The following is a 26,045-nucleotide window of genomic DNA, read 5'->3' on the forward strand; positions in this document are numbered from 1 at the left end:
TTTTTTCCGTTCAGCCTCTGGGCTGAAAGAAAAAAATGAACGGCACAGATTTCTTCATTCGCATCGATCAATGTGGATGAAAAAATCTCTGCCAAAAAAAAAAAAAAGGAGGGGAAAGGCGTCTGCCAGGACATAGGAGCTCCGCCCAACATCCATACCCACTTAGCTCGTATGCCCTGGCAAACCCGATTTCTCCATTCACATCAATCGATGTGGATGAATAAATCATTGCCGGGATTTTTTTTTTTATATATACAAAGTGTTTGCCAAAGTATATGAACACCGCCACCTCCTCAGCTCATATGCCTCGGCAAACGTATCTTTTACTGCAGAGGAGAAATCTCGTCTTGCAGCGCCGCATACACCGACTTGCGTGTAATCTGACAGCAGCGCTGCAGCTAGTCGATCGGTTGGTCCACCTGAAAGGTAAAAACAAAACAAAAAAGAAAAAACCAGGCCGCAACGCAATAAATTTATTAACTGTTGAACAGAACATAGAAACTTTTTTTTAACTTTTTTAACTGAACGTTTAACTTTTTTACTTACCGGTAATTTTTTTTTTTTGTTTAGTTTTTTTTACCTTTATAGAACAAACCTCTCCTTCCCCATGGGACAATGTGCAAAGCGCAAATCGCCCAAAGATGTGGCGAAGTACGTTATGCACTTTATCCCAGGTGAAAGGAGAGGTTTGCAGCAGCTGTGAGTAAAAGGGCCCTAATAGCCCTGTGTGCCTGTCCTGTGAGATGCAATCCCTATGCTAGGTGTACCTGTGTGTGGTACTTCCGGAAACACTCACCAAAGCATAGGGCAGGGTAGTCAGGACAGAAATAGCGGGTGTCACGCCTTATTCCACTCCTGCTACAGACACAACATTTTTTTCGGGGTGGCGGTTGGGTTGAGGTACCAGCAACGACACTGGGGAAATGTCACTCGTGTAGACGGCTAACTACACTGGTGGATGGGGCCACGGAACCTCCTGGGTAAAGGAGGTTCTCGATGATCTCTTCCTGGAATTTGAGGAAGGATCCTGTTCTCCCAGCCTTACTGTAGAGAACAAAACTATTATAGGCAGCCAATTGAATTAAATATACAGACACCTTCTTATACCAGCGTCTGGTTCTGCGGGAAACTAAATAGGGAGCCAACATCTGGTCATTGAAGTCCACCCCTCCCATGAGCGCATTATAGTCGTGGACTGAGAGGGGCTTTTCAATGACACGGGTTGCCCTTTCAATTTGGATTGTCGTGTCTGCGTGAATGGAGGAGAGCATGTAAACGTCACGCTTGTCTCTCCATTTCACCGCGAGCAGTTCTTCATTACACAAGGCAGCCCTCTCCCCCCTTGCAAGACGGGTGGTTACAAGCCGTTGGGGGAAGCCCACGCGACTAGTTCGCGCGGTGCCACAGGCGCAAATCCGTTCTAGAAACAAATGCCTAAAGAGGGCCACACTTGTGTAGAAATTGTCCACATAAAGATGGTACCCCTTGCCGAATAAGGGTGACACCAAGTCCCAGACTGTCTTCCCACTGCTCCCCAGGTAGTCAGGGCAACCGACCGGCTCCAGGGTCTGATCTTTTCCCTCATAGATCCGAAATTTGTGGGTATAGCCTGTGGCCCTTTCACAGAGCTTATACAATTTGACCCCATACCGGGCACGCTTGCTTGGGATGTATTGTTTGAAGCCAAGGCGCCCGGTAAAATGTATTAGGGACTCGTCTACGCAGATGTTTTGCTCGGGGGTATACAAATCTGCAAATTTCTGGTTGAAATGGTCTATGAGGGGCCGAATTTTGTGGAGCCGGTCAAAAGCTGGGTGGCCTCTGGGACGGGAGGTGGTGTTGTCGCTAAAATGCAGAAAACGTAGGATGGTCTCAAATCGTGTCCTGGACATAGCAGCAGAGAACATGGGCATGTGATGAATTGGGTTCGTGGACCAATATGACCGCAATTCATGCTTTTTAGTTAGACCCATGTTGAGGAGAAGGCCCAAAAAAATTTTAAGTTCGGAAACTTGGACTGGTTTCCACCGGAAAGACTGGGCATAAGAGCTTCCCGGGTTGGCGGATATAAATTGTGTGGCATACCGATTTGTTTCTGCCACGACTAAGTCCAAGAGTTCCGCAGTCAAGAACAGCTCAAAAAATCCCAGGGCCGAACCGATTTGAGCCGTCTCAACCCGAACTCCAGACTGGGCGGTGAAAGGGGGAACTACTGGTGCGGCTGAAGTTGGTGACTGCTAATCAGGGTTTGCCAGCACCTCAGGGATTCTAGGGGCTCTACGGGCCTGTCTGCGCGGTGGCTGCGACGGGGTAACTAGTGCACGTGCCACCTTCAACTGCCCTTCTGGTGCTCGCCACGTCACCATGTTGTACGGCAGTGCTGGTACTAGGTCCAGGAAGGGCTGCGCTGCTGGTGTATGCCTCACCACGTGATCCGGCAGCGACAGCCCCACTCTGCTGCTCTTGAAACGGATCCTGCATAACCTGTGGTCTAGCGACACGGGGCCGGGTACGCCTGGTGCTGCCAGGGACCTCCACCTCCTCGTCCGAACTTTGGGTCAGAGAGCCACTGCTTTCCACAGGTTCATATTCTGACCCGCTAGATTCGTCAGATAAGGGTTCCCACTCCTCATCCGACTGGGTCAGAATCCTGTAGGCCTCTTCAGAAGAATACCCCCTGTTTGCCATTTGGACTACTAAATTTAGGGGTATTCCCTGAGACTACCCAAGAAAAAAAGCAAACCTGTCTTACAAAGGGGAGGCTAGCGAAGTACCGGAGGCTGCTGCGGTTGATAAAAAATATCAAAACTGATTTTTTTATCGCCGCAGTGCGTGTAAAGTGAATGTGCAGTGATCAAAAAACAAATTTTTTTTTGTCACTGCGGTGGGGCGGGCGTGGGTGAACGCACGTGTGGGCGACCGATCAGGCCTGATCGGGCAAACACTGCGTTTTGGGTGGAGGGCGAACTAAAGTGACACTAATACTATTATAGATCTGACCGTGATCAGTTTTGATCACTTACAGATACTATAAAAGTACAAATGCTGATTAGCGATACGCTAATCAGCGAATAAAAGTGACTGCGGTGGGGTGGGCGCTAACTGACGCTAACTACCTAACCAAGGGGCCTAAACTATCCCTAAAACCTAACAGCCAATACTAGTGAAAAAAAAAAAGTGACAGTTTACACTGATCACTTTTTTTCCTTTCAATAGTGAGTGACAGGGGCGATCAAAGGGGTGATCAAAGGGTTAATTGGGGTGCAGGGGGGTGATCTGGGGCTAAGGTGTGCTGTTTGGTGTACTCACTGTGAAGTCTGCTCCTCTGCTGGATCCAACCGACGAAAAGGACCAGCAGAGGAGCAGAGAAGCCATATAACAGATCATATTTACTAATATGATCTGTTATCTGGCTTGTGATTCGATTTTTTGAAAATCGCCAGCCAATGATCGTTGCTGGCAGGCTGGTGACGAAATACTTCTTTAACTTTTGCCGGCCCGCGATGCGCATGCGCGGGCCGGCAATGCACGAAATCTCGCGTCTTGCGATAGGACGCACCGGCGCGTCCACCCAGAACAACAGGACCGCCGCAAAGACGCAATCCTGCGTACGGCGGTCCTGAGGAGGTTAAAGGAGTTCTGCAGTTTGTTGTAACTGATGATCTATCCTCTGGATAGATAATCGGCATCTGACCGGCGGGGGTCCGACACCCGGGACCCCCACCGATCAGCTGTTTGAGAGGGCAGCGGCGCTCCAGCAGCACCGCGGCCTTCTCACTGTTTACCGCCGGCCCAGTGACGTCATGTCTAGTATCAACTTGCCTGGGCAGGGCTAAGCTCCATTCAAGTGAATAGAGCTTAGCCACGCCCAAGCAAGTTGATACTAGTCGTGACGTCACTGGGCCAGCGGTAAACAGTGAGAGGGCCGCGCCGCTGCCTTCTCAAACAGCTGATCGGCAGGGGGTCCCGGGTGTCGGACCCCCGCCGATCAGATGCTGATGATCTATATGCATATGGCATATGCAGTAATCAGGATGGGACCTACTGATCATTGTCTTGTCGCAGGGGAAAAGTGAAAGAACGTACTTTACATGAATTCCTTGGAAAATGCTCTCCTGGGTGCAGCCTCTCAAATAAGACTGCACTTTCATAAGGTTCTCTTCTACAGCTCCGCACCATAACACCTGTGACCAGTGCAGAGAAGCAGAATCCCCTCCTGATGTCTAAATACACTGCATGTCATAATCTCATAAAAGTGTAGAAGCCCTTTAGGGTACATTCACATGCGGCAGATTTTGATGCAGAAATCTCTGCAACTAAGGGATCGGCTACAGGACTACATTCATCACAACATTTTTTGTAATAATGGTCAATGGTGTCGCACTGACAAAAATCCAACTTGCATGAATTTTTGTGCGACTGTTGCGCTGCAGTCACAGCATGTCTCAGTGCGACACCATTGACCATCATTACAACAGATAATTAGTACATGGGTTTCACACGTTTTAAGTAAAGATATCCATCTCACGGTAGTGGTATTTTGACTTGTTTCTGACAACAACCTGATACTCCTGGGTACAAGCCATTGAAATACTTGGGTATGGGGCTGCTGAGATCTGAGAGGTGGCTGCGCTTGTGCAGCTCTCTTCATTCACTTCTATGGGAGGTCCAAGAATAGCCAAGCATGCTTGTCTGTTTTTTGGAACTCCCTTAGAAGTGAATGGAGAGAGCCCATATGTGTGGCCACCTCTCTGCTCACAACAGCTGCAAATCAGGGGTTAGGGGATCCCTGTAGTTGAGATAGCTGTGCACCCCAGAGGGGGGACCTGCACCTATCAGACATATGTGTCACCCTGTAGATAAGCAATAAGTGTCCACATGGAAATTTTTTCACAAAATGTTGATTGTAATGCTTACCTATATATTAAGACAGTCCAAACTATGGCTACTAGTAGAACACGATATCTCTTTGGTGCCACCACACAGCCGTGTATAAAGAACGGCAAGTGTGTGCCAATGATGACTGGAAAACCCTGAGTGATGTACCAGTGCCAAGGGTGAGACCCATAGAAAGTGCTGATATTTTGGAGAACATTAAACTTCAAAAAGTTCCACTGAACTACAGTCCACTGTAATAAAAATAAAATAAAACTATTTCAGTTATGATGTGAATTTCCTGTATTTTCCTAGTCAGCTGACATGATGGAATGCCATACAGTACACTGATCGATCACGTGTTGTGTATGTCTATGGCAACAGTCCATGTTAATCCCAATATCATGTGTTAAGGATCCTGACTCTGAACTTGGTTATGTACAGCGTCCACAATGTGAATGACCTATCATTTCAGTCATATTTGGTAACGAATTTAAGTAGAAAATTATTTGTTACATGAAGAGGGGGATTCAGAACACATTCTACAGCAGACAAAAGGTGCGAAATGCATGATCTTTGTGGCAGATTCTTAAAGGGATTGTCCAGGTGTTTAATACTGAAGATCTATCCTCAAGGTAGGTCATCAATATAACACAGGTGGGGGTCTGACTCCCAGCACCTCTGCGAATGAGCTGTTTGGGGAGGCCTTTCAGGAGCGCCACAGCCTCCTCACAGCTTACCAAGCACAGTGCTGTACATTGTATAGCGGCTGAGCTAAGTATTGCAGCTCAGCCCCATTCACTTGAATGGGGCTGAGCTGCTTCTAGGCCACGTGATAAACGTGGCATTGCATGCCTAGGAACGGCTGTGGTCTCTTCAAACAGCTGATCGGCAGGGGTGCCGGGAGTCATACCACCACCGATCTGATATTGATGACCTATTCTTAGGATAGACCAACCCCTTTAACCACCTCAGCCCCCAGTGCTTAAACACCCTGAAAGACCAGGCCACTTTTTACACTTCTGACCTACACTACTTTCACCGTTTATTGCTCGGTCATGCAACTTACCACCCAAATGAATTTTACCTCCTTTTCTTCTCACTAATAGAGCTTTCATTTGGTGGTATTTCTTTGCTGCTGACATTTTTACTTTTTTTGTTATTAATCGAAATTTAACGATTTTTTTGCAAAAAAATGACATTTTTCACTTTCAGTTGTAAAATTTTGCAAAAAAAACGACATCCATATAGAAATTTTGCTCTAAATTTATTGTTCTACATGTCTTTGATAAAAAAAAAATGTTTGGGTAAAAAAAAAATGGTTTGGGTAAAAGTTATAGCGTTTACAAACTATGGTACAAAAATGTGAATTTCCGCTTTTTGAAGCAGCTCTGACTTTCTGAGCACCTGTCATGTTTCCTGAGGTTCTACAATGCCCAGACAGTACAAACACCCCACAAATGACCCCATTTCGGAAAGTACACACCCTAAGGTATTCGCTGATGGGCATAGTGAGTTCATAGAACTTTTTATTTTTTGTCACAAGTTAGCGGAAAATGATGATTTTTTTTTTTTTTTTTTTTTTTCTTACAAAGTCTCATATTCCACTAACTTGTGACAAAAAATAAAAACTTCCATGAACTCACTATGCCCATCACGAAATACCTTGGGGTCTCTTCTTTCCAAAATGGGGTCACTTGTGGGGTAGTTATACTGCCCTGGCATTCTAGGGGCCCAAATGTGTGGTAAGGAGTTTGAAATCAAATTCTGTAAAAATTGACCTGTGAAATCCGAAAGGTGCTCTTTGGAATATGGGCCCCTTTGCCCACCTAGGCTGCAAAAAAGTGTCACACATCTGGTATCTCCGTATTCAGTAGAAGTTGGGGAATGTGTTTTGGGGTGTCATTTTACATATACCCATGCTGGGTGAGATAAATATCTTGGTCAAATGCCAACTTTGTATAAAAAAATGGAAAAGTTGTCTTTTGCCAAGATATTTCTCTCACCCAGCATGGGTATATGTAAAATGACACCCCAAAACACATTCCCCACCTTCTCCTGAGTACGGAGATACCAGATGTGTGACACTTTTTTGCAGCCTAGGTGGGCAAAGGGGCCCATATTCCAAAGAGCACCTTTCGGATTTCACTCGTCATTTTTTACAGAATTTGATTTCAAACTCCTTACCACACATTCGGGCCCCTAGAATGCCAGGGCAGTATAACTACCCCACAAGTGACCCCATTTTGGAAAGAAGAGACCCCAAGGTATTCGCTGATGGGCATAGTGAGTTCATGGAAGTTTTTATTTTTTGTCACAAGTTAGTGGAATATGAGACTTTGTATGAAAAAAAAAAAAAAAAAAAAAAAATCATCATTTTCCACTAACTTGTGACAAAAAATAAAAAATTCTAGGAACTCGCCATGCCCCTCACGGAATACCTTGGGGTGTCTTCTTTCCAAAATGGGGTCACTTGTGGGGTAGTTATACTGCCCTGGCATTTTCCAGGGGCCCTAATGTGTGGTAAGTAGGTAAATGACCAGTGAAATCCGAAAGGTGCTCTTTGGAATATGGGCCCCTTTGCCCACCTAGGCTGCAAAAAAGTGTCACACATCTGGTATCTCCGTACTCAGGAGAAGTTGGGGAATGTGTTTTGGGGTGTCTTTTTACATATACCCATGCTGGGTGAGAGAAATATCTTGGCAAAAGACAACTTTTCCCATTTTTTTATACAAAGTTGGCATTTGACCAAGATATTTATCTCACCCAGCATGGGTATATGTAAAATGACACCCCAAAACACATTCCCCACCTTCTCCTGAGTACGGAGATACCAGATGTGTGACACTTTTTTGCAGCCTAGGTGGGCAAAGGGGCCCATATTCCAAAGAGCACCTTTCGGATTTCACTCGTCATTTTTTACAGAATTTGATTTCAAACTCCTTACCACACATTTGGGCCCCTAGAATGCCAGGGCAGTATAACTACCCCACAAGTGACCCCATTTTGGAAAGAAGAGACCCCAAGGTATTCGCTGATGGGCATAGTGAGTTCATGGAAGTTTTTATTTTTTGTCAAAAGTTAGTGGAATATGAGACTTTGTATGAAAAAAAATAAAATAAAAAAAAATCATCATTTTCCACTAACTTGTGACAAAAAATAAAAAATTCTAGGAACTCGCCATGCCCCTCACGGAATACCTTGGGGTGTCTTCTTTCCAAAATGGGGTCACTTGTGGGGTAGTTATACTGCCCTGGCATTTTCCAGGGGCCCTAATGTGTGGTAAGTAGGTAAATGACCTGTGAAATCCGAAAGGTGCTCTTTGGAATATGGGCCCCTTTGCCCACCTAGGCTGCAAAAAAGTGTCACACATCTGGTATCTCCGTATTCAGGAGAAGTTGGGGAATGTGTTTTGGGGTGTCATTTTACATATACCCATGCTGGGTGAGAGAAATATCTCGGCAAAAGACAACTTTTCCCATTTTTTTATACAAAGTTGGCATTTGACCAAGATATTTATCTCACCCAGCATGGGTATATGTAAAATGACACCCCAAAACACATTGCCCAACTTCTCCTGAGTACGGAGATACCAGATGTGTGACACTTTTTTGCAGCCTAGATGCGCAAAGGGGCCCAAATTCCTTTTAGGAGGGCATTTTTAGACATTTGGATACCAGACTTCTTCTCACGCTTTGGGGCCCCTAGAATGCCAGGGCAGTATAAATACCCCACATGTGACCCCATTTTGGAAAGAAGACACCCCAAGGTATTCAATGAGGGGCATGGCGAGTTCATAGAAATTTTTTTTTTTTGGCACAAGTTAGCGGAAATTGATATTTTTTATTTTTTTCTCACAAAGTCTCCCGTTCCGCTAACTTGGGACAAAAATTTCAATCTTTCATGGACTCAATATGCCCCTCACGGAATACCTGGGGGTGTCTTCTTTCCGAAATGGGGTCACATGTGGGGTAGTTATACTGCCCTGGCATTCTAGGGGCCCTAAAGCGTGAGAAGAAGTCTGGAATATAAATGTCTAAAAAATTTTACGCATTTGGTTTCCGTGAGGGGTATGGGGAGTTCATGTGAGATTTTATTTTTTGTCACAAGTTAGTGGAATATAAGACTTTGTAAGAAAAAAAAAAATAATTCCGCTAACTTGGGCCAAAAAAATGTCTGAATGGAGCCTTACAGAGGGTGATCAATGACAGGGGGGGTGATCAATGACAGGGGGGGTGATCAATAACAGGGGGGTGATCAATGACAGGGGGGTGATCAGGGAGTCTATATGGGGTGATCACCACAGTCATTGATCACGCCCGTGTAAGGCTTCATTCAGACGTCCGGATGCGTTTTGCGGATCCGATCCATCTATCAGTGGATCCGTAAAAATCATGCGGACATCTGAATGGAGCTTTACAGGGGGGTAATCAATGACAGGGGTGTAATCAATGACAGGGGGGTGATCAGGGAGTCTATATGGGGTGATAACCACAGTCATTGATCACGCCCGTGTAAGGCTTCATTCAGACGTCCGGATGCGTTTTGCGGATCCGATCCATCTATCAGTGCATCCGTAAAAATCATGCGGACGTCTGAATGGAGCTTTACAGGGGGGTAATCAATGACAGGGGGGTGATCAATGACAGGGGGGTGATCAGGGAGTCTATATGGGGTGATCACCACAGTCATTGATCATGCCCCTGTAAGGCTTCATTCAGACGTCCGGATGCGTTTTGCGGATCCGATCCATCTATCAGTGCATCCGTAAAAATCATGCGGACGTCTGAATGAAGCTTTACAGGGGGGTAATCAATGACAGGGGGGTGATCACCACAGTCATTGATCATGCCCCTGTAAGGCTTCATTCAGACGACCGGATGCGTTTTGCGGATCCGATCCATGTATCAGTGCATCCGTAAAAATCATGCGGACATCTGAATGGAGCTTTACAGGGGGGTGATCAGGGAGTCTATATGGGGTGATCACCACAGTCATTGATCATGCCCCTGTAAGGCTTCATTCAGACGTCCGGATGCGTTTTGCGGATCCGATCCATCTATCAGTGCATCCGTAAAAATCATGCGGACGTCTGAATGGAGCTTTACAGGGGGGTGATCAATGACAGGGGTGTAATCAATGACAGGGGGGTGATCAGGGAGTCTATATGGGGTGATCACCACAGTCATTGATCACGCCCCTGTAAGGCTTCATTCAGACGTCCGGATGCGTTTTGCGGATCCGATCCATCTATCAGTGGATCCGTAAAAATCATGCGGACGTCTGAATGGAGCTTTACAGGGGGGTAATCAATGACAGGGGGGTGATCAATGACAGGGGGGTGATCAGGGAGTCTATATGGGGTGATCACCACAGTCATTGATCACGCCCCTGTAAGGCTTCATTCAGACGTCCGGATGCGTTTTGCGGATCCGATCCATCTATCAGTGGATCCGTAAAAATCATGCGGACGTCTGAATGGAGCTTTACAGGGGGTTGATCAATGACAGGGGGGTAATCAATGACAGGGGGGTGATCAGGGAGTCTATATGGGGTGATCAGGGGTGATTAGGGGTGATCAGGGGCTAATAAGGGGTTAATAAGTGACGGGGGGGGGGTGTAGTGTAGTGTAGTGGTGCTTGGTGCTACTTTACTGAGCTACCTGTGTCCTCTGGTGGTCGATCCAAACAAAGGGGACCACCAGAGGAGCAGGTAGCAGGTATATTAGACGCTGTTATCAAAACAGCGACTAATATACCTGTTAGGGGTTAAAAAAAACACATCTCCAGCCTGCCAGCGAACGATCGCCGCTGGCAGGCTGGAGATCCACTCGCTTACCTTCCGTTCCTGTGAGCGCGCGCGCCTGTGTGCGCGCGTTCACAGGAAATCCCGGCTCACGCGAGATGACGCGTATATGCGTCGCTGAGCGCAGGGCTGCCACCTCCGGAACGCAATCCTGCGTACAGCGGTCCGGAGGTGGTTAAAGGATAACTGTCATATTTTTTTTATTTGCTAGTTTATTAGAGCTAGGCATGTACACCTGAGTTAGTCTGTCAATGATTGTCAAAAGATCTGTAATTACCTTATAATAACAGCTTTCATTAATGTCTCCTGTCCCTTTCCACTACTCCCTTAAAAGACCGTTGCTATGGCTCATCTGTCTCCGGCTAGGAGGACAGAGGGGCGGTCCTTCACACTGCATGCCTGCATTAGGCTTCAGAGTGAGGAGGCGTGTCTTTCAGTAATCCAATCTGATTGGCTGGCAGGAAGCTGCTGGCTACAGCAAGTTTGTATGTGACCTGAGGGAATGCAGTTTTGGCCTCAGAGAACTGGCAGAGAAGCCATCTTGAGAAGATCCTGATAATGTAAGATTCAAAACAGCCGTAACTAAGGGAAAAACCCAAGGAAAACAGTGGTATGTGAAGAAACTATAGATTGCTTTATGCATAATGCTGCTGCAGCAGTAACATATGCTAAAATAGATATTTTTTTATGAAAATAATGACAGTTATCCTTTATAGGCAGTTGCGCCAGAAATGTTCCCAAGTAAAATTTAACCAAACAAAAATGGGGCATGGCTAATAAAAGTGTAAACTAACCTCACATTTAGGCCGGGACTACACTGCAACTCTGGCGGTTTTGATCCGCGCAATGGGGAGATGCGGCGGCCGTACAGGTGCCGGGGAGCAGGGTAAGTATAATTAGGGATGAGTGAATCGACTTTGGATGAAACACCTGAAGTCGATTCGCATAATACTTCGTTTGAATACTGTACAGTACCTTGGAATCGAACCCGAGTTCGGGAAATGTTTTTTTTTTTACAGTAGTAATTAATTTATGAAATTATGCAAAGTAATAACTTCAGTTCATCTGAGCCAATACATTCTAATACTAAAATTCAAGATGGTGGCTCACTTCAAACGTGATTGCGGAACAGGTGCTGCTAGCCCTAGTAAGAGGGACACCCACCCTCTGAAAATGTGGATTGAAAGAGCTATAGTAAAGGGCGAGCACACTTCATTTGGACTAGTACTAAAATTTAATTAAATCACACTTACACGTGTATAACAGATAAATAAAATACTATAAAATACAATAAAATACAAAGCATAAGATACACTTCATACAGACTCCTAGAACTGGATGGATCCACAGAAATTATTCACCGCAATATTTCTTAAATACAAGGCTGGATTATATTTGAGTTCTCAATGAACCCGTGGGGATGGTAGTCCACGTATAAGTATAGATATAGGTTGTCAGAAACAATTCAACAGGCTTGCAATCGCATGAATATTCAAACGTTGATCTTTTTCTGCAGATGCAGCATATTGTCTGTTTGTATATATGTATGTTGCAGTCCCATATACCGTATTGCGTATAAATAAAAATACAGGTTGCCAGATAGAGTTGCACTAGCTTCAGGGACTCTTGAATATTTGAGCGCTGGTCTTCTTGCGTTAATACAGTATAATGTCTGTTTGTATATACTGTGATCCCATAAAATATAAATTGAGTCCTCTTACCTTCCCCGGCATTGGCGGTTTAATCGGGCGAGTGTTGAGCGGCGCGGGACACTGCCGGCGTCTCGCTCCTTGCTCCTCCAACTGACTTACCCGAGATCTCGCGGTAATTCAAACGAGACTTCGGACGGGACTGCAGTCTATACCCGGTCCAAGTGTATCTCGTCCGCTGCAACAAGGAGGTAGATGGCTACTTGCTCTGTTAATCCTGGTTCCGGTCGTTTTCAACTGTCTTTGAGAGCAGTTTATAGCATGGCCATGCTTTTCTTACGGAGGTGCTGTTTCACAGGTGTACTATCCGGCCCAGACGCGTTTCGGGAACTAGCCTTCCCTTCATCAGTGGTACCGTCACCTGTTGCCTCCGCCATTTTATTCAATGAAGAGCACCCAAAATATGGACAACTGGATTTTCTTTTAGAACCGGAAAATGTCCATGCCCTTTTTATTTATTTTTTATACATGCGTTTTTGCTGCGGTTTTCTTTATGCATATGCGTTTTTTTGTGCTGGATACTCCTTATGGTCTTATGGATGTCTTGTATGAACAAATTTTAAATAAATGGTTTCCTTTAGAAAATATAGCAACTATCAGGCATCTCATTAATATATAATGTCTATAATTCCATATGATAATTGCAGTCATTCTTCCTAATATATTTAAATACCTTTCTGCGATACATGTTTAAAATACCAATCTGATTAAATATGAATAAAATACTTATGATAAAATAAAATAAGAATACAAGAAGCGGATCCTATTGTCTCCCTATTGTACATGGGATAATACTAGTGTCTGAATAATGACTTGCATTATTATGCACAATCTTTATGGATTAGGACAATGAGCCATAGGGACAGTCCCGCAATGAAAACATATCAGTTGATGAAACAATATGGAATGTTGATTAATCAACATTCCATATTGTTTCATCAACTGATATGTTTTCATTGCGGGACTGTCCCTATGGCTCATTGTCCTAATCCATAAAGATTGTGCATAATAATGCAAGTCATTATTCAGACACTAGTATTATCCCATGTACAATAGGGAGACAATAGGATCCGCTTCTTGTATTCTTATTTTATTTTATCATAAGTATTTTATTCATATTTAATCAGATTGGTATTTTAAACATGTATCGCAGAAAGGTATTTAAATTTATTAGGAAGAATGACTGCAATTATCATATGGAATTATAGACATTATATATTAATGAGATGCCTGATAGTTGCTATATTTTCTAAAGGAAACCATTTATTTAAAATTTGTTCATACAAGACATCCATAAGACCATAAGGAGTATCCAGCACAAAAAAACGCATATGCATAAAGAAAACCACAGCAAAAACGCATGTATAAAAAATAAATAAAAAGGGCATGGACATTTTCCGGTTCTAAAAGAAAATCCAGTTGTCCATATTTTGGGTGCTCTTCATTGAATAAAAGGCGGAGGCAACAGGTGACGGTACCACTGATGAAGGGAAGGCTAGTTCCCGAAACGCGTCTGGGCCGGATAGTACACCTGTGAAACAGCACCTCCGTAAGAAAAGCATGGCCATGCTATAAACTGCTCTCAAAGACAGTTGAAAACGACCGGAACCAGGATTAACAGAGCAAGTAGCCATCTACCTCCTTGTTGCAGCGGACGAGATACACTTGGACCGGGTATAGACTGCAGTCCCGTCCGAAGTCTCGTTTGAATTACCGCGAGATCTCGGGTAAGTCAGTTGGAGGAGCAAGGAGCGAGACGCCGGCAGTGTCCCGCGCCGCTCAACACTCGCCCGATTAAACCGCCAATGCCGGGGAAGGTAAGAGGACTCAATTTATATTTTATGGGATCACAGTATATACAAACAGACATTATACTGTATTAACGCAAGAAGACCAGCGCTCAAATATTCAAGAGTCCCTGAAGCTAGTGCAACTCTATCTGGCAACCTGTATTTTTATTTATACGCAATACGGTATATGGGACTGCAACATACATATATACAAACAGACAATATGCTGCATCTGCAGAAAAAGATCAACGTTTGAATATTCATGCGATTGCAAGCCTGTTGAATTGTTTCTGACAACCTATATCTATACTTATACGTGGACTACCATCCCCACGGGTTCATTGAGAACTCAAATATAATCCAGCCTTGTATTTAAGAAATATTGCGGTGAATAATTTCTGTGGATCCATCCAGTTCTAGGAGTCTGTATGAAGTGTATCTTATGCTTTGTATTTTATAGTATTTTATAGTATTTTATTTATCTGTTATACACGTGTAAGTGTGATTTAATTAAATTTTAGTACTAGTCCAAATGAAGTGTGCTCGCCCTTTACTATAGCACATTCTAATACTGTCTGGAGCTCACTCCGTACAGTATTCAGACTAAGTATTATGCAAATCGACTTCGGATGTTTCATCCGAAGTCGATTCGCTCATCCTTAAGTATAATCTATATGAGGGGCCCGGGCATTGGCGGCATGTTTTACACGTTGGATAACCCTTTTAAGGACTGGATTTAAAGGGGTTGTTCAAGCTTTTTCTATTGAGGACCTATCCTACGACACCCGGCACCCCTGCCGATCAGCTGTGTGAGGTGACTGCACGCACAGTGTGCACGTGCCGTCTTTCTTCCTGTCTGCTGCTGCTGTCCCATAGACATACAGTGGAGGGCAGGAAAGAGAAGGGAGACGGCACGTGCGCACGTGGTCACCTCACACAGTTGATCAGGGGTAGGCACCGGACCCCCGCCGATCTGATATTGATGACCTATCTTGGTTAATCAATATTAAATTATTAATATTATACACTGCTCTTATAAAACACTCATAAAAACATTATACACTGCTCGTATCCAGGGGTAAAGACTACCCTGCAATCCAGCAGCGGCAGCCATGCTTGCACAATAAAGGAATAAGCACCAGTCTGGTGGAAGGGATAGTGGGAGCGTGCATGGGCTGGCGCTTTTTCCTATAGTATGCAACCAATGGCACCGCTGCTGCATTGCAGTGTATAATGAGATGACAACATGAATGAAGCCAGAGGAATCAATATGGTCAATCACAATACATTAGGAAGTGCCTTGTATTAACTTTCTCTACGTGATAAATGCCTTTTGCTGAAATGGGACAACTCCTTCAACTTTAGTGTATATGAAATATGAAAAATCTGCTTGATCTTACCTTGCCAAAGTATACCCAGTCAATTATTACTGAACCTCCAAGGGTAAACAGTCTGCAGAATATAGAGAACACTGACATATTATATGAAACTCAACCCATTCAGGATAAACCCTTGTGCATCGAAATACATTACTGCACAGGTTGTAGACGGGCTTGGGAATAGCACTTTCAAATCCAAAACATATCACAGAGGTCCCGCTTCCAATAAAAACTGACACTTTATTATGGCAAATGATAAAAGCCAGCATACAGAAAGTAGGACACACAGCATCTACGCGTTTCAGATTAAAAAAGAATCTAGATCCTTACTCATGACACAGACACTGTGTCCTACTTTCTGTATGCTGGGTTTTATCATTTGCCATAATAAAGTGTCAGTTTTTATTGGAAGCTGGAACTCTGATACCTTTCTGATAATTGCACAGGACTATGGGATAGAAATCTGTCCTGGTCATGTGATGGACACACAAGTATACAGCTCGTTCATCAGAGCTGTGCACCTTAGTTATCACTTGACGGGACAGAATTTTATACCCATGGAGTTAACAAAAAGGGTATGGTCACACAAGGTCCATGTGAATTGGTAATAAGAGAATGTTTAGTTTTTGCCATTTCTTAAAGGGGTTGTCCTGGTGTTTAATATTGATGACCTACCTCAGGATAGGTCATCAATATCAGATAGGTGGAGGTTTGGCTCCAGGCATCCCACCAATCAGCTCTTCCTAGGTTACTGAAGTCATGTGGCCTAGGTGCAACTCGGCCCGATTCAAGTGAATGGGGCTGAGCTACAATACCAAGAACAACCACTATCCAATGGACAGCACTGTTCTTGGTAAGCTCTGAAAAGCTCCAAAGCCTCTTCAAACAGCTGATCGGCAGGGGGGCCGGCTGTCTGACACCAACTATCAAGATGGGTTAATAATATGAAACACCCAGAAAACTCCTTTAATGGCCACATGTTTTTTATTTGGGAAGTCAATACTGATGACCTATCCTCAGGTCATCAATATCTGATGCGTGTGGGTCCAACTCAAGTCAGACTGCTTGAAGGGGCCGTGGAGCTCAGTTGAGCGCTATGGCCACTTCTTTGACCTACGACGTTATGTCCACTGACCACATGGCCTTTGTACAGATCAGTCCCATTCAAGCAAATGGGACTGAGCTGCAATACTAAGCACAACTGCTATATTATGTAAAGTGCTGTGTTTGGTATACTTTTGGGGCCCCTTCAAACAGCTGATCGTCATCAATATATTTTACTCATAGAAAACCCCTGTAAAGTTATTAGAGGATCTTTTATCTTGGTGGACACGGATCATATTGGCTTTATCATGATGCGGTGTGCCCTTGTTACTTACCCAACAGGTAAACACTGATGAATTATTAAGTCTAGTTTCTTCTGCTCTTTGCAAAAATGATATAAAAGCAATGGAACCCACAGGATAAGTGCAGTTGGCCGGACTAGAAATGCGAGAGCCATGAAGAGCAGGTACTTGGTGCTATTAAACAAGAAGAGTGACATTCTTACTATATATGCTGAGTAGTGTGAAAGGAATGTCTACAGCTGACTTTGAGGGTGTCTCACCTGTTCTTTGTCTGTGAACCTTCCAGAGGGTAATAATACAAAGCCAGAGTGCCAAGTACGGTTTCCATTGTATTTGTCAGAGTTCTTGAGGAGCAGTACCATGTAAACCAGGAGCACAGCTGACAGAAGTACTGGAACAAAGAGAACCAACGTCACCCATGTTATCCCTTATACATACAAAGTAATCAAGATCTGAACACACATCATCTGTCATCAGAATTCCGCTAGGGCTGCCCAAAAGTTTACTGTCCTACATGAGTTTTCTTTACCAGTTTTCTTTTTTTTTTTGCTGCTAAAAGCCGTGAATTTTTTATGACTTTCTATTGGTATTTTTTTTAAATCTAAATGTTTAACTCTTTCTACCCCAGAGTTTTTTTTTGTTTTTGCATTTTCGTTTTGCGCTCCCTGCCTTCCCAAACCCATAACTTTTTTTTTTATTTGTGTGTTCACATAGCCATACGAGGGCTTGTTTTTTTTTTTGCAGGACAAGTTTTACTTTCCAACTCCACCATTTAATATTGCATGTGATTTCCGCACATGGCAACACCCATGATGTGTATTGTTTACATTTTTCTAGTTCTTTTATTTTGTGAAAAGGGGGGTGATTTGAATTTTTATGTTTAAAAACTTTTTTTTACACTTTTTTATAGTTCCCATAGGGAACTATAACAATCAGTCATTAGTATGCTATTCTTATAGACCCCAATGCACTAGCATTGGAGTCTATGACAAAATTGCTAGTTTCCTATGGAAAAACTCCATAGGAAAAACTATGCAGCAGCCTCCTGTCACTCACAAAGACAGGGGCTGCTGCACACAACCTCTTGCTCCTCCGATCGCCGCACGGCGGAGCATCACCGGAAGTGCGCGCTTCCGGTGTTTTAAGCACTCAGATACCGTGGTCAGGATTGACCACAGCATCCGATTGGTTAAATGTCCGCAATCGGATTACTGCCGGTTGAGGACATTAGCCACAGGTGTCTGCTATAAGAAACAGCAGGCCTCCCGTGGCTACGGCACCCTCTCCGCTCATGAGCAGGCGCCATCTTTAAAGACCCGGCCAGTGCCGTACTATTACGGCGCTGGTCGGGAAAGGGTTAATATACTTCCAATTTTAGTTCATTCCCTCACTGCTCTCTGGAATCCTATGTAATGTGAGAATATAATAATCACATATAGAAGTATTCTTTTATTTGCATATATATGATGTTTGGAGTAGAGAGACAAAATGCTACTCTGTGTTTCTAAACAATATATATATATATATATATATATATATATAACTATTATGCGTAGTATGTGTTTGGCTCCTCTGAGTTTCTGGAAAAGACATTCAAATTAGCGTTCCTTCAAAAAGGAAAAGACAGCTAAGCCTATCTGATGTAAGATGTGCTAATTTTCAGGTATTTTTCCCAGAAACCCAGAGTAGCGTTGACTGGCTTACAATACTCCTCATACATACTCCTCAGCGCTCTCTATAAGGAGAAATAGTACCCCAACTAAGGCCTCTCTAGCAGCCAAGAACACTTTCTTTGCTCAGCTGTGTTAGGGATCATGCCCACGAGCATACATGCTCATGCGTACACGCTGTATCATGGATGCAGACACATTGACTTGAGTGGGTTCGCATCCTCCAGATACGACCAAAGGATAGGACTTCACCTATCTTTTTGCGGTGTGGAGGCACAGATTGGAAGTCCACAGAAGCATTACTAAGGGCTTCTGAGGGTTTCTGATACCTGCTTTAGAATCACAAAAAGATACAACACATTCAAGTCAATGGGTCCGCATCCGCAAGCAGAATGCACATGGCCGGTCTGCAACGCAGGAACTGAGCAAGTATGCTTGTGGGCATGAGCCCTTAAAGAGTACCTACACAGAAAGAGCTGGGTTCCTGGTATGAGACACTGATTTTTTTTTTTTTTTTTATGGAAGGAGACTGGCCTGCATGTCTCTTTTCCAGAAAAGAGAACACAAGCATGGCAATAGAAAAAAAAAAAAAATTATGAAAAAGCAGTAAATGAACTGTTTGAGGCTTGAGCCAGTGGAAAATCTTTAAAAAAAAATAAAATAAAATACCAGAATTTTCAAATATGATTGTATAAAAAATTAACTTAACTGTGAAGGAACAGTTACGTTTAGACTTCCCTAATGTCTTCCTCAGCCACATTATTCCCCGTTTTAGCTGCACTGTTAGATGCATTTCTCTCACAAGCAGGGAATATATCTCTCTTTTATGAAGTCTGTCAGTACTAGACTGCTGTGACATCCTTTCCCCCACTATGTTTTCAGCTCCGGAGCTCCCAGAACAGATAAGAAAGGGGAAATCACACTTAGACACTCAGGAGGCTGCTATAATATTAAAAGAACTGCTTCTAGACAGCTTTTAATCAGGCTCTAAATCTCAGCTAGGTCTTACAAAAATTAGGTGGAAGGGAGACCCCTATAGGCAATGACTTTACAGCTTTTTTTTTTCATGTGGATGCAGGCACATTTTTAAATGAAGTGATTTATACACATAACCCCAATGAAATACTAGAGGTTTTCATATCTTATTACTCCCAACTCTAACATTACAGGCCAATTCACGGACATGGCACCCTCCTTGTCCGAACGCATAGATAAATATACAACTGAAACAGCACTACCCAACATTTCTGAATAGGATAGAGAAGGATTAGAAGATGACTTTTCTGAAAGGGTAGTGATGACTGTCATAAAAATTTCACCGTCAGGAAAAAGCCCAGGGCCCGATGGATTTACGACCGCCTTCTACAAACGCTTCAATAAACTTTTCCCCCTTTTTAATCAAAGTTTTTAATAGCATTGGATCAAAGTCCTTGTTTCCCACCCAATCATTGGAAGCCCACATTAGCGTCTTACCCAAACCAGGAAAAGACACCACCATATCTTCTAACTAAAGGCCAATCTCTCCGATCAACATCCAAGATACTTGCAGATCGGCTAACCCCCATAATACCCAAATCTAATACACACAGACCAGGTAGGCTTTGTACGTGGAAGGGAGGCTCGTGATAATACGATTAAAACTCAGATTCTCACTAACATGGCAAAAACAGATACCTCCCCCATGTGTTTATTATGGGTAGATGCCGAGAAGGCATTTGATCGCGTTTACTGGTCATTCCTGAACTCCACACTACGACAAATTGGCTTAGGACCAAAGTTCCTCCATAAAATCAGCGCCCTCTACACCAATCCCACAGCCAAGGTTAGAGTGAATGGGCTTCTATTTCCTTCTATACCTATTGGAAACGGGACCAGGCAAGGATGCCTGTTATCACCTCTGCTGTATGTTCTAGTGATGGAACATTTAGCCAACGCCCTCCACACTAACCCATCAATACATGGCCTCACATTTAAAGGATCCAATTATAAAACAGCTTTATATGCAGACCATATCCTATTATATGTCACTCAGCCTCATATATCCCTCCCTTCGGTCCTATTCGAATTTGAACAGTTCGGTCACCTAAGCAACTTCAAAGTGAATTACTCAAAATCCTAAATTTTAAACCTATCCATTCCCCAGGATGAGTTCACCAGACTTATTACTGCTTTCCCATTTAGACACCAAACATCCTCACTTAAATATCTAGGAATCCTTATTCCTACGAACCCTGACCATCTCTTCAACCTAAACTACCTTCCTTTATTGGAACGAACAATAAAAGATCTTAGCCCTTTTAGTAAAGAAAAAAAAAAAAAATCTATCATGGTTCGGTCGAATAAACGTTCTTAAAATGGATGTTTTACCAAAAAGCTTGTACATATTTCAAACCATCCCATTAACACCACCTTCGACCTTCTTTCGTAAATTGAGAACAGCAATCACTCGATTTGTCTGGGGACAACTTAGCCCTAGGATTGGATATTCTACTGTACATTAACTAGACTTAAATCGCAAGGAGGAGTTGGCCTTCCTGACTTAACTATATCACGCAGCAGCCTCCCTCACAAGACTACTTGATTGGCAATACCATGGAGGGACAAAACAGTGGGTAGGATTGGAACAAACTCTATCCTTTTCCTCTAAAATACACTCCTTGGATTGTCCCTGCAGCTCGCCCACTATTAAGCAGAAAAAATGTATTATTGAAACAAACCCTTAAACTATGGGATTCTCTGACCCTGAAAGGTATCTGCAGTAAACGACTCAGCCCACTTACCCCAATATTTCACAACCCAACGTTCCCTGCTAGCACAGGGAGAGACTCTTTCTGTGGAATGAAGCCTATGGAAGAACCACGCTTTCACCATCTATTATCAGGGGGCCCATTACCTTCTCTATTCTCAATAATTGCGAAATTCCCTAACACACGGATCTCATGGTTTGAATATGAACAACTGAAATCCTACATATCCTCTAGAGGAGAGCAGTGCGCCTTCGAGACTTCTCTAACGGAAATGGAGAAATAATTCACTTTGTCATCTCCACCGACCCACTTGATCTCTCAGTTATATCAGAACTTATTGCAAGAATCAAAGGAAAATGCTCCAGGCTTCTTCACAGGGTGGGAACAGGAATTGGGTTCGGACATAGAACGTGCTGATCAGCAAAAAGCCTTCATATTTTCTCATAAACTCTCAATAGCATGTTCAGCACAGGAAAAGAACTATAAAATGTTGTCTCGTTGGTATAGGTAACCAGCCAGACTACACAGACTATTTCCCACAGTCCCTGAGATCTGATGGAGATGTAATAAGGAGATAGGCACGATGTTACATGTTTGGTGGGCATATGACATGGTCAAGCCATTCTGCGACAAAGTTTTTGAAGTTGCCCACAACAATCACACAAAAGGCTATTCATAACTCCCCCCAGGTGGCGCTCCTCTTCATCCTACCGGGCTCCATTGCATCCCAGAAAAAGAGTCTATTAAGATTCTTCATCACAGCAGCAAGATTGGTAATACCCAGGCATTGGCGTACGAAAGATATTCCTACCATGAGGGAATGGTACCAAGAAATGCTACACATTGCTAGAATGGAAGAAATCTCCTCAGATGCGAATAATCAGTGCTCTAAATATACGACCGTATGGTCAAGCTGGTTAGAATTTCAGTCCTCCCTGGATCTTCCCATATTGCTCTCCATTTGAGAGATTCCTTCTGGGACGTAAAGGAACGCCTATCTCAGGCAGTCAACCTCTGAGTATACTTGAGAAAATCCTCCCATGTTTATTACTCATTATTCCCCCCCCCCTTTTTTTTCTCTCTCTCTTCTTCTTCCATCTTAATCACTTCCTTTACTAGTCTTCTTTCCCTCCGCAATCACTTTACATTCTTTACTTGAAACCTAGAAGCGAGGTTTAACTTGCATTTAGCGATTAGCATGCATGGTCTATTTAATACACCAGGTGGTATTGTAAAATGCACTTGTGTATATAACTTTTGACGATATGCAAATACCCTGCTGTGGATAACTTGCTTTATTGTTATGTTAAAAATCTAAAACTCAAAAATTGTTTAAACATAAATGAAGCGATTTAGAAATTTGCTAGTTACAACACATTCTCTATTAAATAAAATTGTGTGAAAGTACAGTGACTATTTAATTTAGTATGAAAAAGCACAGTTTGAGGCTACCACCAAAAATTCTCTCTCTAAAAATAACCTGAGTCCTAGGAGACAAGAAAGTGTTAAATACCAAATTTCAGGAGATTTGGAACATATTTGATTTGTGTAGAAAAGATTCAGACGCTAAACAAATTTCAAAAAATTCACTCATCTCTAATATTAACACATACCACCCATTTTGCTATGTTTGGATTTTCCATGCGCCTCACTAGACTGTATAGTTTTACATCTGCCATGCTGGAGAACACAGCCTGGATCAGTCTTGGAAGCCAAATCTGCAGGAAACAACACAACTCAGTCAGCCATTTATGTAACTTGGTAGCATACACAAGACAGCGCTCGTCATACAGTATGTATATGTAAGAAATTATTGATGTGCATTCTAAAGCTATTACATTTCAATGGGGTTTTAGGCCTTATTCACACAGTCAGTGCGGCACATTTACTAAAGTGTTTGTACCTGTTGTAAGTAAAAAAAAAAATGCTGTTTTAGACTCTTTTTTAGTCACATTTACTACTGAAATTGCACCTGTTTTGGAGTCTTCTAAACCTCGTTTGACTATTTAAATGTTTTAGACTAAGGGCTCATTCAGACGGCCGTATGCTGTCAGCAAAAATGCGGATCCGTTTTTTTGCGGATTAGATGCGGTCCCATTCACTTCTATTGGACCTTTTCTTCCATTGCACAGCACATCAAAACAAATGAAACATGTCCTTTACTTGTCAGTGAAAATCAGGACGTGGCCCCATTGAAGTCTATGGGTCAGCAAAAAAGCAGAATGCAATCCGTTTTTTTGCGGACATGATGAACTGTCTGCAAAAAAACTGATTTGCATTTTTGCGGACAGCATACGGCCATCTGAATGAGCCCTAATTCAGAAGTTTTATAACTTTTGTGTCTTTTTTCCCGACCTATTTAACTAGGTGCGCCCCTTTTTTTTTTTTTTTTTACACCTGAATTTGTCATTAAACCAGTCTCATTTCTCCTCCACTCCAGGGCTGGCTTACTTTCCTTTGTCTGTTTTGAGTGGTGAAGTGCAACTTTTTTTTCTGCTTTATCCCTAGTCGCTTCATTCAAAACTTTGGAATAATACCGTACATAGATTAGTCTCTGTACAGTATTAGAACGTATGGGCTCCGACGAGCCGAAGTTAGTTATTCACAAACGTGCGCGAGACTTCGTTGAATAACTTCTGTATTTGAGTGGAAAATCACTTTAAAACTTGAAACCGAACTCTGCTTTGGTTCCTACTAGTACATTCACTTCAACGGGACAGCTCGTTCCTATTCAAGTGTTACTACAGAGCCGTCCCATAAAGTGAATGGGGTGACTTCTTGTCATTACACTGGTTAACCACTGCGGTTGCAACGGTGAGCCAGTAAACAATGAAGGGAAGGCAGTGCTGGCACGGCTGTGCCCTCCAATCTGATTGATGAACTAGTCTAATTCGTCAATGGTTGTGCGACTTCTGTGTGCTGCCCGGGCCGTGCATTCCCCAATGCACGTGCACAGTCCGTGTGGCTAGGGCTGATGGATGCAGACCCATTCAACTTAAATGGGTCCGCGATCTGTCCGCCCCACAAAAAAAAAAAAGAGAGAACGTTCTGTGCGGAGGCACGGACCGAAAAGCCATGGAAGTATGCCGTAGTGCTTCTGTGCCCTTCTGCTCCGTGCCTCAATACCGTATCTTCCGGATCACTTGAATGAGTCTGTAGCCGTGAAACGCTGCACAAACGGGCGGTGCCTGTATATTGCGACCTTCTGTTTGCATGCCGCAAAGTGGGCACGGCCACCACACATTCGTGTGCATGAGCCCAAAGAAAGACAGTCGGATGAAATATGCCTATCCTGGTCTGTGGAGGCTCCAATCCTGGTTTTGGCTCACAATCACTGATGGAAATCACTGACCAAAACACGGACAAGGGAATTACACTGTAGGCTGGAAAGAAATAGTGCCAAGATGATGAAATGCAGATGGGATATATTTATCTCATATACTACAGGTGTAAAGGCAGGCAGAATCTTATCAGAGCCTCCTGAGATATGTTTCCTGGATGTCCAGAACATCCTCACAGGTACCCTGCTCCCCCTTCTCTGCAAGTCCCACGATCATTGCACTATGGGGGTCATCTAACATAAGATATACGGCAATTTTCTGGCATATCTGTCGCAGATTGCAGACTTTTCCCCGCTCACGCCAGGTCTAAAAAAGTGGGCGTGGCGTGGGCAGGGGACGGGACGGGCCGGTAGACCAGTCTCATTTATCATTTTCTACGCCTGTTTCAGGCGTTGAAAATGGTCTAAATCTACGCCAGCAAGAGAACGGCTAGAAAGAGACTGTCATGTACTATGAGGTCTGATTTACATTTTTTGCATCAGTCAAGGCACAACCCCTTTAAAGCTACCCACTATTGGAATGCCAAAATGTCAAAAACTTGACGCATTGCACTAATCTTCTCCTCTGGTGCCCCATAGGCCTCATGCACACGACCGTTGTGCGTTTTGCGGTCCGCAAATCTCGAATTCACAAAACACGGATAGCGTCTGTGTGAGTTCTGCAATTTTCGGAACGGCACGGACAGCCATTAATATAACTGCCTATTCTTGTCTGCAAAACGGACAAGAAAAGGACAGGTTATTATTATTTTTGCGGACCACGGAACGGAGCAACGGATGCGGACAGCACACGGAGTGCTGTCCACATCTTTTGCGGCCCCATTGAAGTGAATGGGTCCGCATCTGAGCCGCCAAAACTGCGGCTTGAATGCGGACCAAAACAACGGCCGTGTGCATGAGGCCATAGGCTCACACTGGAGGGAAGCCATGCCAGATCATAAGACATAGGTCAATGCATTTTATTTTATTTTATTAGAAAGTGCATTAAAAAAAATCCTTGCATTTCATGAAATAGATGTGGTACACTTACCAGAAAGAAGACGTCATCCTTGCCAATCCAATGTAAAAGCTTATAAGCAATGGCAAACAGCAGGGGGTACGTGAACCCCCTCAAACCTTCATTCCACTCCCATGTTAAATAGCCATAATTACCACTGTTAAGTTAAATATGGACTGAATTCCCATCTGGAAGTATCTTACAGCACTTCACTAAAAAGGTTCTCTGCACTGAGAAGCTACAACATGACCAGATGTTCCCGGTAATAACTCCATGCCACTGAGTGATGGGAGACAAACGAGAGAAATGAACGAGGCGGCAGCGGAGACCTTGGCTTCCACACCTTACCTTGTTTTGGCTTGAGTTGAGGGCTTCTGTCATCAGGAA

The 26,045-nt window shown here is 43.5% G+C and overlaps 1 protein-coding gene across 1 annotated transcript in view; it reads right to left on the reverse strand.

Annotated features, from left to right (window-relative positions):
* PIGB (phosphatidylinositol glycan anchor biosynthesis class B) overlaps positions 1-26,045 on the reverse strand; it is a 39,567-nt gene that overhangs the window by 8,667 nt on the left and 4,855 nt on the right. The window contains exons 3-8 of the mRNA XM_040413922.1: positions 25,692-25,809; positions 22,935-23,039; positions 17,165-17,295; positions 16,938-17,078; positions 15,580-15,631; positions 4,918-5,129 (exon numbers count right to left, since the gene is read on the reverse strand). Coding sequence (XP_040269856.1) covers positions 4,918-5,129; positions 15,580-15,631; positions 16,938-17,078; positions 17,165-17,295; positions 22,935-23,039; positions 25,692-25,809 — 759 coding nt within the window. The remainder of the gene's footprint in view (positions 1-4,917; positions 5,130-15,579; positions 15,632-16,937; positions 17,079-17,164; positions 17,296-22,934; positions 23,040-25,691; positions 25,810-26,045) is intronic.

This window comes from Bufo bufo, chromosome 1, assembly GCF_905171765.1.
Source record: "Bufo bufo chromosome 1, aBufBuf1.1, whole genome shotgun sequence".
Taxonomy (NCBI): Eukaryota; Metazoa; Chordata; class Amphibia; order Anura; family Bufonidae; genus Bufo; species Bufo bufo.